The sequence below is a fragment of the Tachypleus tridentatus genome, chromosome 13, assembly GCF_004210375.1.
Source record: "Tachypleus tridentatus isolate NWPU-2018 chromosome 13, ASM421037v1, whole genome shotgun sequence".
Classification (NCBI taxonomy): Eukaryota; Metazoa; Arthropoda; class Merostomata; order Xiphosura; family Limulidae; genus Tachypleus; species Tachypleus tridentatus.
In genome coordinates this window covers 238964394-238979811 of record NC_134837.1, presented here as the reverse complement: position 1 = coordinate 238979811, position 15418 = coordinate 238964394, and the positions used below count along the sequence as shown (strand labels likewise).

Here is a 15418-nt window from a genome sequence, read left to right as displayed (position 1 = left end):
TAGCAAGGTATCGAGTAAGCAAGACATTTGTTTGTCGGTTTGTTTGTATTTAAGCATAACGTTACACAGTGCGTTATTTGTATTGAAACCGTTTATAAGTCCGCAGACTAATGCTTAACCATTAGGTAGATGGGATGAGATACAATACAATTTAACCTGTAGAATGGTTTTCAGTAGTTGAGAATATATTTTTATGCCTGTCAAGTATACCTTATAATAGATCTGGGTGGAAGTGATGGTAAAACTGTTGCTTTAGTGTTATTCATCTTAATTGTTTATGCAACTAATTTTTAAACTCCATGCTGCGTTCACTTGGTTAGTGGTTAAAGAGAATATTACACAGAATTTTTACTTTTCGTTGTATTAAATTACTTTGAAGGTACGACCAAGTGATGTATACTCAAAGTGTGTTGTAATACATTTTTCTTCTCTGGCACTTTGAATGCTTGCATATTCATTCATTTGTTTATTTGTTTTGAATTTCGCGCAAAGCTACACGAGGGCTACCTGCGCTAGCAGTCTTTAATTTAGCAGTGTAAGACTAAAGGAAAGGCAGCTAATCATCAACGAATAGTGGGATTAACCATTGCTTTATAACGCCTTTACATCTGAAAAGACAAACATGTTTGGTGTGAGAGGAATTCGAACCCGCGACCCTCAGATTACAAATCGAGCTCTCTAACCACCTGGCCATGCCGGGTCTTTACGTTTGAAATGACAGAAGAACAGGCTTGAATAATGTTCATGCCAAATTGTATTTCACAAGCAGGATATTCAATAGTAAGTTGTTATGAATTAATCACACTGTCATCCACACTTCAAAATGTGATGTAACTTAAAGAATGAAAATCTAGATTTATTATATGTTATTATTGAGTGAATCTTAGCATGACTGAAGTACTCAACAATTATTTTTTGTGGTGGGTAGCATAAGTAACTCCGAGTTTTGGCTCTGAGTGAAACCAAGACTGTATGGAAAAAGTCCATGAAATAATTTAAATCGATAAATTATTCTAAACGTTTTCTCTCACTGAGAACGGGTACTTTTGCTTGTTTACTATAACACAGAATGCATACAATGTGGAGGAGGAGACGTAAACGTCTTGTACATTTCAAAGAGTGGTACGTCTACGGACTCCAACTGCTAGAAACTGGGTTTCGATACCCCTGGTGGGCAGAGCATAGATAGCCCATTGTGTAGCTTTGTGCTTAATTCCAGAGAATTAGTCAGTCATTAGTACTCTTTATTGAGGAATGCAATGAATAAAATGGCCACCACTAAACCAATAATATATAAACTTGGATGAAATTTCTCCTCCAACAACCATCATAAGGCTGGTATGAAGAGCCGTTTCCTGAGTTGCACCTACTTTCTACTTTGACCTATGACCTTACAACTTTGACTCGAAAAACACTTTTGTGGCCAATGATCATCAATTAATTAATCACGTGAAACACTGTAGAAAATCACTGAGAACTGATTGTTGAAAGCGGGTAAAAGAAAGCACCCCTACTGCTGCTACTTTGACCATCAAACAATCTATACCACGTTTAAAGTACACTAAGTTGGCACTTTACTAAGTACACCTGCTCTTTTACGCAAGTAGTCAAACAGCGAATCATATAGCTGCAACTCAATATATAAAGCATGCAGACATGATCAAGAGATTCAGTTGTTGTTCGACCAAACATTACAATGAGGAAGGTGTGTGATCTAAACGACTTTGACCATGGAATGATTGTTGGTGCCAGACGTGGTGGTTCAAGCATTTCAGAAATTCTTGACCTCCTGGGATTTTTACGCGCTACAGTCTCTACAGTTTACAGAGAATGGTGCTAAAACAAAAAAAAAAAACATCCAGTAAGAGATAGTTCTGTGGGCGAAAACACTTTGTTAGTGAGAGAGGTCAAAGGAGAATGGCCAGACTCGTTCAAGCTGACAGGAAGGCCACAAATACTCAAATAACTACTCTTTACAACAGTGGTGTGCAGAAGGACATCTCTGAACGCATAGCGCTTAGAACCTTGAAGCGAATAGGCTACAGCAGCAGAAGAACACGCCAGGTTCCACTTCTGTCAGCTAAGAACAGGAAGATGAGGCTACAATGGACTCAGGATCACAAACATTGGACGGTTGCAGATTGGAAAAACGTCCGACGAATATCAACTTCTGCTGCGACATGTGAATGGTAGGGACAGAATTTAGCGTAAATAACATAAATCCGTGGATTCGTCCTGCCTCGTGTCAAAGGTACAGGCTCGTTGTGGTGGTGTAATAGTGAGGGAATGTTTTTTTGGCACACATTAGACCTCTTAATACCAACTAAGCATCATTTGAATGCTACAGCACACCTGAGCATTGTTGTTGACCGTGTGCATCCCTTTATGAACACAGTCTACCCGTTTTACAATGACTACTTTCAGCAGGATAATGTGCCATGTCATAAAGCATGCATCATTTCAAGCTAGTTCTACGAACATGACAGTGACTTCAGTGTACTCCAGTGGCTTGCACTGTCCTCAGATCTCAATCCAACAGAGCACCTTGGAACGTGGAAGAACGAGAGGTTCGCAACACGAATGTGTGGCCGACAAATCTTTAGGAACTACGTTATGCTATCGAGTCAATACAGACCAAAATCCCTAAGGAATGTTTCCAGCACCTTGTTGAATCCATGCCGCGAAGAATTCAGGCTGTAAAACTAGATAGGTGTATCTAATAAAGTGGCCACTGAGTGTATAAGAATATTGAGTTTTTAAAGCTTATAAAAACTATTAGTAAAGTAACAATGAATATTGTTATGATATTTTATGTTATAAATAAATTGTGTAAAGGCTAGGATTTTTGTGTTATTTGTCATAACATCCACCCCACACATTTTGTTTAGGTTCATAACCCGGACAAAGAACGGGTACCTCAGCTTTCGAAGGAATGAACAAACCATGGCCGGTTCTTTAAAACGGCAAGATTATATACGAGAAATGAGAAAAGTAGTTTTATATAACTGTGATAACGTCTGGACTTGCATCGGGGTGTTTAATTTCACAGTGAAGAAAATTCTATATATTCTATTGGCAAAACCTTGGAAATGCCTCTTTTGTCAAATATACATTTAATAGCTACTGCCATTGTCTGAGTATATTTAAGTTGATCCTGTGTGCCTGAAGATCTTGAGGAGATCCCATACCCCAGGTTTATATTCGACCGCTTAGTTACCAATAAATGTGCTGCCATCTATTCCCTGTATTAGACAACGGGAACATATATGCACACTCCGACCAAGCTTCACCCTCTGATTGTCATATACATAGAGCCCAGTTACAGTAGGAAGGGAATGGGGATAGATATTTCTTTGATTCTACACAGTTGACTCAGATTAACCACTACTAGTCTCACCTCTAACTCTTAACTTTTGCCAGCATTCTCATTGTCTTCCCTTATGGCACGAATTACAAGGTTTCTTCACACGGGTGATATCAGTGCTACCTTCCGCTTCCCTATTTCACGACAAGTCTTTATGTCCACGCACCAAGATCTTATTTCGAAATAAAACAACGTTACAAAAACATCCAGTACGACTGTTTCCTTATTTGAAATGTTTAAATCTGAATTACTAAAGAAATTCCTATCACTACCAAATAAAAACTGGGTACACTATATGTTGTCGATAAAGTTCATGTTATGCTTACATTTTGACCCATTTATTTCAGTTGCTTTCCTTAATTAAGATAATCTTTGTAGTCGTGGAGAAAGCTAAGTAAAAACTGTTTCCTCTCTTGCTTGCGATAATGTGTGCGTTTGTCACCGTTGTCTCGTCTATGAAAAAAATTTAAACGTATGTAACATATCTGAATATGATAATTGATACAGCATCCCAGTGTTAATGAAAGCAATTAGTACAATATATTTTCCAATAATATTGTTTTGTTTGTTTTTTGAATTTCGCGCAAAGCTACTTGAGGGCTATCTGCACTAGCCGTCCCTAATTTAGTAGTGTAAGACTAGAGGGAAGGTAGCTAATCATCACCACCCACCGCCAGCTCTTGGGCTACTCTTTTACCAACGTGGGATTGACCATCACATTATAACGCCTCCACGGCTGAAAGGGCGAGCTATTTGATGTTACAAGGATTAGAACCCGCGACCCTCAAATTACGAGTCGAACGCTTTAACCTACCTGGCCATGCCGGGCCTTTCCAGTAATATATTTCCGGTTATTCATCACTGTTACCGTTACACTCACGAATTCTGAAAGAATAGATCAAATCCTTTTTCTTCATGCTTTTAATGTTTTCGTCTTATTTCCTTCATATCACTCCTAGTGGCACAGAGTATGTCTTTTGACTTATAGTGCTAGAAACCGAGTTTCAATACCAGTAATAGGCAGAGCAGAAATAACCCATTGTTTAGCTTTGTGCTAACTTCAAACAAAGAAAAACCTTCTCGTCTTGTAACTATTTATTTACCATTCTTTATGTTTAACTGACTCATTTATTTTAATTTGCTAGATACATTTATGAAGGACTCTTATGTCATGTTTATAACACGTGCGTGTTGCTACGCACGATTGTTTGTTTACATAATTATAATACAATATAAATATTCCGTTCTTATGATTAGTCAAGTACTTTAGTAGTTTATACAGTTTAGTAGTGACATCTAGCAGGCATCAAACACAACTCGTTTCTTTACAATCCACACAAAATAAACAGTCATTGGTAAAATGTGAACTAATTAAGACTTTTGAACTAAGAGCTTACTTACCAAGGCTAAATTTCGTGTGGTTAATACTGTTTTCCAATATACATCTATAGAAGGCTGTATTCCCTTGTTAATCACGTATCTGAAATATTTTATACAAAAATGAATGACAAATCTAGAGGACACTAGGCGGATTACTCTGCAGAATTCTTACAGTTAGTTGGACTGTTGGGGAGACTTTATCAAAACAGCTTATAGCATATAAATATTTATCCAATGCTTTAGAAAACAAGGGGTTCATTTCAATCACATGATCTATTTTTAATTAAAGGATCCTTCTATCTGCTTCTTTTTTCATCACAAAGTTCAACAGCTTTCTTTGCAACCGATAAATCTGGTGTGGATTAAGGGTTAACGTGATAAAGTGCAAAATAAAAAGTTCAACGTTCCAGTCTTAACGTATGTCAAACACCCTTCACACATTTAGCTGTGGGGGGTTTTAAATGTGATAGTCGATACTAAGAGTGGACATGAAACAGCGGATTCTGCAGCACGAAACTCAGGTCAGCAATTCTAAATTATGGGGCCTCCGAACTGGTCATTTAGTTAATATGTTACGTAAAATGTCGTTCAGGTAGTAATACCAAATTACAAATTCAAATTGATGTTATTGTTTAAAACGATTAAAATGGAATAGAGAAACCTTACCATTTAAAAACTTCCGCGAACATTAAAAACCTTTAAATGTAACTAAATTTAAATTTTTCAGGCATAGGTTTTCAACTCTTCTACGTTGTATTAAAGTAGAATTACTGAAACTTCTTGTTTGTAATGATGCACTAGTATTCACTGCAATATTGAAGAAATATCCATAAGGTGCCAAACATAAATCATAACATAAAATTACTTTTGCAAACTAGTACGCGTTTATATTCGAATGACTTTAAAAGTGAATTTTCAACAAATTTAATAATTGCCTTAGAAACTGTACTTTGGTTAGGTATAATTCCCGTGTGGTTGCCATATTTTTAAACACTTTAGTTTTTGAGTAAAAAATGAAACAAAATGAACTCAAGTTCCTCTCGGTCGTTCGACTGTTTCCGTGACGTTTTACAACTATGACATAATAGTTGCCAAACACGCTTCGTTGCGCGCCGACCATTTTGTTCCTTTTAGTGCTGGTGTTTTATGTAAATCTATCGGTGCTCATTTTCGGATTACATACTTTGTGAGACTATTTTTTGTCTTGATATTGCTACTTGATGTTTATTTTATGATAACACGGTTTACTGCGTTGCTTGTGGTTGTAAAAACGGTTTGGCATCGGGCAAAAGCTTCTTTTCGTCTCCGTGCAAGAAGAAGGAACCGGCAAGGTGGCGACAGTGGGTGCAGATGGTCAATAAGAAGAACTGGACTCCTTCACACCATGCATAGCTTTGTCAAGATCACTTTGAACGCTTATGTTTTGTGTCGGATCCCACTGTTTTGAATGACTTGAGATGACTAAGTAGGATCATAGTTTTGGATAAACAGTATCTTTAATTATAGGTTAAACTCAAATATATTATTTTAGGTTTAACTGCATCTTGAAAAATACACACTCGTGACTTGGCTCCTCATCATTCAAGTCAACAAATTCATAGTATGATGCTTCCAAGACATCGATATTCAGGCAATTTCTATCAAAGCCTTGAGTCTGAGTAATGCACTCTTCATCTTTTAATCGGTTTGACACCTTGTCGCACGAGCGACAACAAAAGCACTCTCTCTTGGTTGGCATCTACTCGCATAAATCACACCTACACCTTGCACAAACATGCGGAATATGTCATATAAGTTATACATTTATGGTAAATATTAAATTAACTATTCAGACTGCTACATCTAGTTTGATTTTATAAACAGAATTATGACGTATAATTGAAATTCGTTTTGTTACGAGCCATAAATACCCGGTAAAATGATTGTGGAAGGGCCGAGTATTTGTTATCATAGTCGGCAAAGTATAAACAAATAAAGCCAGTCTGTGATATCAATAATTTATAAACACCAGACAGATTTCGAGATGCTTAAAATTGCACGTGAAATAATACAGACCATATTTGTTGTCATGACTTAGGCTTACCATTCTTCCACTGGAGGTATGACCGACTCGCAACCAGCCTAAACGCTATCAGTATTACTCACAGTTCCGCTACTCTCGCTCGTAGAACTGTCCTCATCACTAGAACTTGTCAGATCTATGTCAAAAGTAACTGTTCTAGGTTCGTTCAGAGTAGGTTCGAATTGATATGGCGCTACTCGACACTGTTCAGAACACAAAGTCAAAACAGATTCCGCCTCTGTTTCTCCGTATGCACTGGCCATGTTTGTTTACATTCAACGCGCTGGCGTTGGCGGTTTGTTTGGCAACTATTACGTCACAGTACTTTTCCTCGCGGTAAACGTAAAAAACTAAAACGTTCGGATTGCCGCTCGGAAAGGGCTCTTTTTGCACCAAGTTCTATGTTTCATTTATTAGCACATATTTTTTTAGAAAAAGTGTGAACCTGCAAAATTAATCAGTATGAGTAGTTCTTTTGACTGCAAAGTTTTCTTTTTTCTGTAAAATTCACCTTTAACTCGGTAACAAAGATAAAGGCAGTCTCTTCTCCTCTATTTTAATATTACATGATGTTCTTTCTGTTTTCATAAAAGTTTGTTTATTTGTTTCACAATTTTTGTTCAAAGCTACACAAGCGGTGTCTGTTCATACATACCAGTCCCCGATTTTGAGCTGCCAGACTAACGGTAAGGCAGCTAATAAACATTAGCCAATCCAAAGGCTATTTTCGTCTGACCAAATAGTTAAAGTTGACTCTCACTCTTAAAGTGGTGGAAGGTGATGACTAGCTGCCTTCACTCTAGACTTACACTGCTAAATTAGGAACGGCTAGCGGAGATAGCCCTCGGGTAGCTTTGCGCGAAATTCAAAACAAACCAAGCCAAATTCTGAAAGCGTATCCACGTCTTCAAAGTGCGGCAAAGAGATACTAAATATGACTTTAAGATTGATATCTTTAGTATATCAACCTTATGATAACCCACAACATACGCCCGGTGGTTAAGGCACCCGACTTGTAATCAGAGGATCGCGGGCTCGAATTACTGTCACACCAAATATTTTCGCCTTTTCAGCAGTAGGGGCGTTATAATGTCACGGCCAATCCTATTATTCGTTAATAAAAAGAGTAGCCCAAGAGTTGGCGGTGGAAGGTGATGACTAGATGCCTTCCCTCTAGTCTTACACTGCTAAATTAGGAACAAAATAGTGCTTAATTAATTTAAAACAGGTTTTGGTAAAACATACTAATAGGCTAATAATAAGAATAAAATACAATTGTAACATTTCACTACACTTTGACATACTTTAGAAAATTATTTTTTCATATTATATGGTTTTAAAAGTTTAATAAAATCCCAGTTAATTATAGTTTTCTTATGGTTAGATTCAATCAGATTTATAAATTTGTTCTCTCTTTCCACAGATGTTATTTGTAACATCAACTTTGGTTTATTTTAGTCACCATTATTAAAAAAAAAAAGAATTGTATTGTTTCACATAATAGCTGAAACAAAAGGTACACTAAGAGCGATATCATTAGTTGCACCTTGTCCTGCTCATCATAATATACTTGTTATATCTATATTCTTTAGGTGGCGATAGTAACGCACAAAGTACAAGAAGTGCCCATCGAAAAGTACAGAACGAAGGAAGTAAATAACACTTTGCATTCACGTGCTATGTGGCGCTCGTCAAGTACGGCTGAAAATGTGGTAGATGTTCAAGGGTGCATTTTTGTGCGCGCGCGCACAAGGAGTTGTCCAATCCCCTGGAAATGGTTGTAATAGTGTCAGGCTATTAGAAACCAAAGAGAAACTTATTGGATATGGTGGAGTGCTTTGAGTTTGATGAGATTGCAGTGAACAGAATAAAAGCGGGCAAATGTTTGACATTGTGACTCTCAGTTTTTATGGGTGGTTTCTACTTGGTTTAATTGTTTTTGTGTTAGGTAGTGTTTTAATATCTCGGCGAGTGCAAAATTGGAATGATAAGAACTCTGAAACAACTGCATGTGATAATGAAAAGGATCTTTTCAAGCACGAACGTCTTACCGGCACAATCTGTGTAGAAGCCAACGGCCCCTCACTTGATAAACATGATGAAGAAACGAAAGAGGCATCGGCGAAATTTGACAATTCAGGTGCAAGATGTTATGGTATTGATGATCTTGTTTCAAGCCGACCAATAAGTAATTCCCAGGCTCCCCTAACTCAAGGTACAGACGCAAACAGTGTGGACTGGATCAACAGTTGTATAAAATGGTTGTATTCCAATCATAATGCAGATTTATTCGTTGCAGAATGGTTGTGTAGTTTGAATGATCAAATAAGAAGAGCGTCATCTGAAACTGAGGTAAAGTAGCAGTAGTAGTAGTGTTACTATTAGTTCAACATCACTTATTCGGACTAGCATAAGTAACTGTAATTTTATATCATACATGGTATTGTGATAAAATAATATTATATGCGGGCTTCTCTGTCCATCTTAGCCTAAAGTAAACATTAAATCTACTTTTAAGTATTTTTTACTTTTTGATCACTTACCAGTATAGAGAAATCAAAAAAGGTTATGCTTACAAGTTAAAAAAACTTGATATGAGCATGAATTTTGGTTGTTTTCTCAAGTGTCAGAGTATCGCCACTGGCCTATGCTTCCACTTGATCATGAACTAGACTTGTTTTAGCTACTGAAACTTGTAAAATAGAACCAATGAAAGTTGATAATGTTTGAAAAGTTTAACATCATGTTCTACTAAAAGTGCATTATATTATGACACGTGAAAAATACTTTGCATTTAACTTTTTTTTTTTTTTAAAGGGCTGTTTGGTTTTACTGCACTATTTCATTTTCCATCACCACCTTATTCCAAGATAAGATATAATATATATATAACGTATCCAACAGTGGTCTTTAAAATACTTTTTCAAAATCCTTTTAAATCATAATTTAAGCTTTTACTACACCTGAGGACAAATTATTCTGTAGGTTGACTATTTTAATAGCATTAGAAAAGTAACTGCATTAACTGTAGACCTGCATGGATCTTGCATCATTCAATTTGTGTCATTCAGTCTTACTGTATGGAATTGCTTTAGAAAGTCACCTAGATTTAATGGTTCTAAACTTCAATCATCTTCCATTAGACCCTGTGTTTTTTTCAAGAAAAACAAATCATGTATGTATGATTACTTTATTTTTGAACATCTCTCATACATTTTGATAAAATGTCTTGTATTTCTGCTTATTAGTACATGGCTGCTATAGCATATAAACAAAGAAATTCCAGAAAAGTTCTGAGGGAGTTATAACATTAGAAATTTTGGGACTGTCATGATTGACTAACTGATTTACGTGAAAATTGATAATAACATGTACGAAGATGTTCAAAATAATAGTCTAAGTTCAAATTTTTTTAATGTTTTAGTATCTGTGTAAAATGGGATAATCCCTAAAACTGAATGGGATAATGTAAAATGTATATTTGTGTTTGGATTTTTGAAATTTTTATGCAAGTTCCCGTATGGGAGATTAAGGAGGTTTAGGTTCTTAAAATTAGCAGAACTGATTCACTTAAAAATTGAAAGAACAATAAAAATAAATTTATAAATCTTTTGTACTTTTAATAGTAATTTGTTAATAAGGTTAATATGACTTAAGATTTGAATCTGTACAGGCAAGTGTAGTATAAAATTGTGTTATATTTAAGAATAATTCATTTTTAAAGAACAGTATTAACTTTGTGGTCTCACAAAATGCCAGCTTTTAGTACATCCAGAAGCAACTTCCATAAGCCACCCTGTTAGAAAAATAAAATTTTTGTAATTGAAATGTAGCCTGTGTTTTACAGAATTTGTGTTCTTTCATCCTCTTGTTTTTGGAATAGAGTGAGTAAAAATCAGAGCCTTTTGATCCTATGCGTAATATTCTAAACTTCCAAATGGTTACCTCTTACTCCCAAGAGAAAATAAGATATCTTAAACCATCCTAAAAAAATAATCCTTTTATACCAAGCATCACACTAATAGCACTCCTTTGAAACCTTGTTAGTAAGTAAAAAGAGATGATAAACATGCCTATTATTGTAAAATAAAACCAACAAATGGTTTATGCAGAGATAATTACCTCTTTTGACTTCTAACTCATATACATTTATAAAAACGCCCTTGCAAGACAAAACTGTTCTAATGGCTTGAATGACTTGTCCACCACTATGCAAATATCTATTCTTCACTTACATTATTGAGTGGGTTTCCATCTGTATTAAATGTGATTCAAATTAAGATAACCAAGTTAATTGTCCAGTTCAAAAACTGACCTTTGAGGTTCTGCACTTGTAACAAATGCTCAATTTAATTGGACTCTACATCTGGGCACTTAACTTGATCAATCATGACTACTGATTACATTGATTAGTATCACATAAAATAACCAAATAATTAAAGTTATTTCATATTATTCCAATTATTCAGGTAATTGTAATATTGCCATTGGGATTTCTTATTATTATGTTATATTAATTCAAATTTTTGTTTACAATTTCTACTGATTATTACAAGTTATATGTGAGAATAACAAATTAGTTTAATGTAATTGATTATCAAATATTTTTAATTTTCCAGCTCTATTGGCCTCCATTAACAACATTTTAATTTTTACATTCGACTGTCTTAAAATGATAACCCAGATATGTTACTTTGCACTTCTTATAATTAAATGTCATTTCTAATTATTTGTTCATCTTTAAATAGATTTAAATCATTTTGTAGTGTCTCAATATCCTCAGTACCACTAGAAATTTCAAAGTGTTGTTGCAGTATCATCAATGTAAATAAGAAAAGCAAAGGTCTGAACATTGACCCTCTAAACCATTTCACTAGTAACAAAGGTTAGGTTTGAATTCCATTAGCAAAACCCTTGTACTTTTCTGTCATGCTACTAGCTTACAAGTGAGTTAACTAATCTGTCTCCTGCCTTCACTGATATGATTTACTTAACTAATCTTCTTTGTGGCACCTTATCATACATTTTTTGAAAATCTGTAGATCAAGCACACACCACTTCCATTGCCCATATAACTAGTAGCATCCACAAAAAAAAAAAAAAGTTAATAAATTAGTAAGGCAAGATTTCTCTTTGGTTAATTATGTTTACTTTATTTTATTACATATTTCACCAAATTATTTTGGAAAAGATTTGTAAAAAATTCCAAGTCTGATAAACAATGAATAAGCAAGTCTGACTAACCTGTAATTTTGAAGGAAATTCTTGTCTTCACTTTAACTTGGGCAAATCTCCTATTATAAAAGCAATGTTGATTGTAATTCTGAATATACTACATATATGTATATGGAATGTAGCAACCTGTTAATAAAATTTACAAGTCTGTTACACACAAAAAGTACAAAACACGTGTATTCAAATGTATCAGAGAATTGTCAGCATCTATCTCACTCAGGCTCTAAAAAGTTGGAGTGCAAGAGGATATTTATAATACCCTTTTCTGTTGGAAAGTTTGGATATTGCATTTTCATATCCTTTAGAAACTCCAAAATGCATATTTGTATATAATGTTACAGTATCCCTATATATTTACCTAGTATTTACTCTGCCAACAACTGTTGCTAAATCAGCAGCATAGGGCCGAAAAGAACATTTGGTAACTGGCATCAAATATATGCTGAATAGCACTCTGTGAAAGGTTATGACACACTCTGTTTTTAACCCACTGTTACACATAGTTAATACAGCAATAGCATCAATAAGTCTCTAATTTTCCAACACCAGCCTATTTATAAATACCTACAAAAAAAAAAAAAAAAGAAATTTGCATATTTGATCTCTGACCTCTTTTGAAACTTTGGAGAGAAACTTGTTTGGTCTTGTGCTTTAACTATTTTTTCATCTTTCAATTTTTTTCTCTATTTATCAACAAGGGGTAAATTTCTACATGATTCACATCATTTCCAGTATTTCCCATATAATGCCCAGGATCAGGAGTATTAATGATATCTTCTCTTATAAAAATATTTAAAGGCTCAACCATTGTATAGTATTTAACAAGAACCTAATTATAAGCATCCTATAAGGCCCAATCCTAATGTTATGTTGACATTTTTTTAGCTCTTAGTTGTAACATGAGATACATATCTTTATATGCACATGTTTGCAATGTATTAACCTTTACATAATGTGGCCTAATATAGAGAATTTGGTCATAAACCTAAATTCCTCCAGTCACTAAGTTAAGATTCACTTAGTATACTGTTACTTCTTAAATATATACTAACATTATGTTTTGGGACAAGACAGGACCAATTGGTATTTTCAGCTGTCCCTTTCTCTAAACTAAAACAATTAATAAATAAATGTAAAAAAAAAAAAACTTAAAACCTCTCTTGTCACTCACACACTTCTCAAGCTTTCTCATAAGCTCACTTAAATTTACTGTCAATAATAATAGTAAAGAAAGTATATGCAAAAACAGACTTTGAAACATTTTGAGGTGTTGCCAGGTTTATTATATGGGTGTATATGCTGTATTTTTTTTAAATGTTCATTTTACTGGATTTTGTTCTACATATCCAGTGAATTTTATCATCTCAGCTTCCTATTTTCATTTTTCTGATATAGAAGTTGTTAAAAATTAAAATTGTCCTATATAATTTCTAAAATAACCTACACACCATATTACTATTAGTAGTATTTAGTATTTTATAGACACTGTGAACAAATACATTAATTTCTCATTCTAATTTAAAATCCATCATATGAGCTTCCCTGCATATCTTATATATGTTTGTGTGTGTGTGTGTGTGTATAGTTGCTGTATATATTTCTTGTTAGAGTTTTGATGAATTCCCTTTAGTACATACCAACCAAACTTAATTACTAGTTTGAAAAATGGAGTGAATTGGTTGAATTAAGATAATGTATATGATATATACATGCTTTGTAACAGTTTTCTTAGTAACAAAATCTATCATAGATGACATAGTCATCTGGCATCATGTATAAATCACATTCCTACTCTTGAACAACCTGATATTTCCATTGGTCATTACACAAACTGAAGGAAGGATCTTTTTATTTTTGAGCATACATGCATGTATATCCAACTGTAGTATGTTACACTGATACAATATTTTGGACACTAGCCAGGCGTATATGTTACTGTATAGTTGCTTTTTCAGTTCATTAGTGGACAAGCTACAGATAGTTGTATAAAAATAAGTTGTTCATAAGGACACCTACACATGTGTGGCTGCAGTATTGTAAAGGTTAAAGCAATAAGAATATTGTTCAGAATCTAGGATTTTATCTTGAAGTAAACTGGTTTACCCTGTTATATGTTTAAAGAAATAGTAAAACTAGAATTAGGGTAACAACACATCAATTACCTCATTTTTGTCGTGATGTTGTACAAGTATTACGTGTACGGTGTGTAGCATGTAGGTTAGGGAATATATATGTGAAATGTTTGTAATATATTTATGATTACAGTAAAAAAAAAAAAAGCAGTTTCCTGTATACATTTTCCTTTGTGTTGTCTACTTGTGCATATAAAATGGCAATTGTTGAGTTGCATGACCTGTAGTACAAGTTTATTCCTTTTCAATTTACTGACTGACATGTTTGAAGAAATAATTGTGAGTCAATTTACTTATGGTTATTGCATTAATATCTTTGAGAATATGATAAATTCCATTGTAGATTTTGTAGTTAAAAGCAACAGTTAAAAAAGTTATTTTCTATATAGAACAGTGTATGATGAAATTTTTGTGTGAGGAAACATTCAGCATTTATTTTTATAGACTTTTCCATCACTGGGATGAGTACTTTTATGTGTGTGTGTCTATATATATATATATACACACATATAATCATAATTTTTTATGCCAAAACAAAACACACCAAATTAAAATATGCTGCATTTAAAAAAAAAAAAAGATCCTTGGGTACAAGCTACAATGTGGGATTATAAAATGTATCCTAGGTTTTGGAAGTGACTGTTTGTTTGTTTGTTTGTTTTTTGGAATTTCGCACAAAGCTACTCGAGGGCTATCTGTGCTAGCCGTCCCTAATTTAGTAGTGTAAGACTAGAGGGAAGGCAGCTAGTCATCACCACCCACCGCCAACTCTTGGGCTACTCTTTTACCAACGAATAGTGGGATTGACCGTCACATTATACACCCCCACGGCTGGGAGGGCGAGCATGTTTAGCGCGACGCGGGCTCGAACCCGCGACCCTCGGATTACGAGTCGCACGCCTTACGCGCTTGGCCATGCCAGGCCGGAAGTGACTGAAAAAGTAGGGCTCACGTTATGGTGGGTATACACCATCTGTCAGTCTTAACTGACATAAGAAGAATCGTTAATTACTGCGAAGAAGTTATATGAACTTATCTATATAAGTGTTGAAATGACTCATTTTGAAATAGTTCCAAGTTAAATGCATCATTTTTATAATAAAATTTTAATACTGTATTCACCTCCCCCGCATTCAGCACCCCTCACGTATGTGCATCCAAATTAACTTCTTTTATTATTATTTTGTCAGATGTTGTTACTGTTAGTTAACGTCAAAGGCATAGTTAACTTTGAACAAGTAAATA

At 34.6% G+C, this 15418-nt stretch overlaps 1 protein-coding gene across 6 annotated transcripts in view; it reads left to right on the top strand.

The window, feature by feature from the left end:
- The window catches only part of LOC143236001 (uncharacterized), a 109224-nt gene that overhangs the window by 6095 nt on the left and 87711 nt on the right, over positions 1 to 15418 (top strand). For all 6 annotated transcript variants that reach the window (XM_076474173.1, XM_076474171.1, XM_076474172.1 and 3 more), the window contains exon 2: positions 8399 to 9158. In XM_076474173.1, coding sequence (XP_076330288.1) covers positions 8688 to 9158 — 471 coding nt within the window. In that variant the 5' untranslated portion in view covers positions 8399 to 8687. The remainder of the gene's footprint in view (positions 1 to 8398; positions 9159 to 15418) is intronic.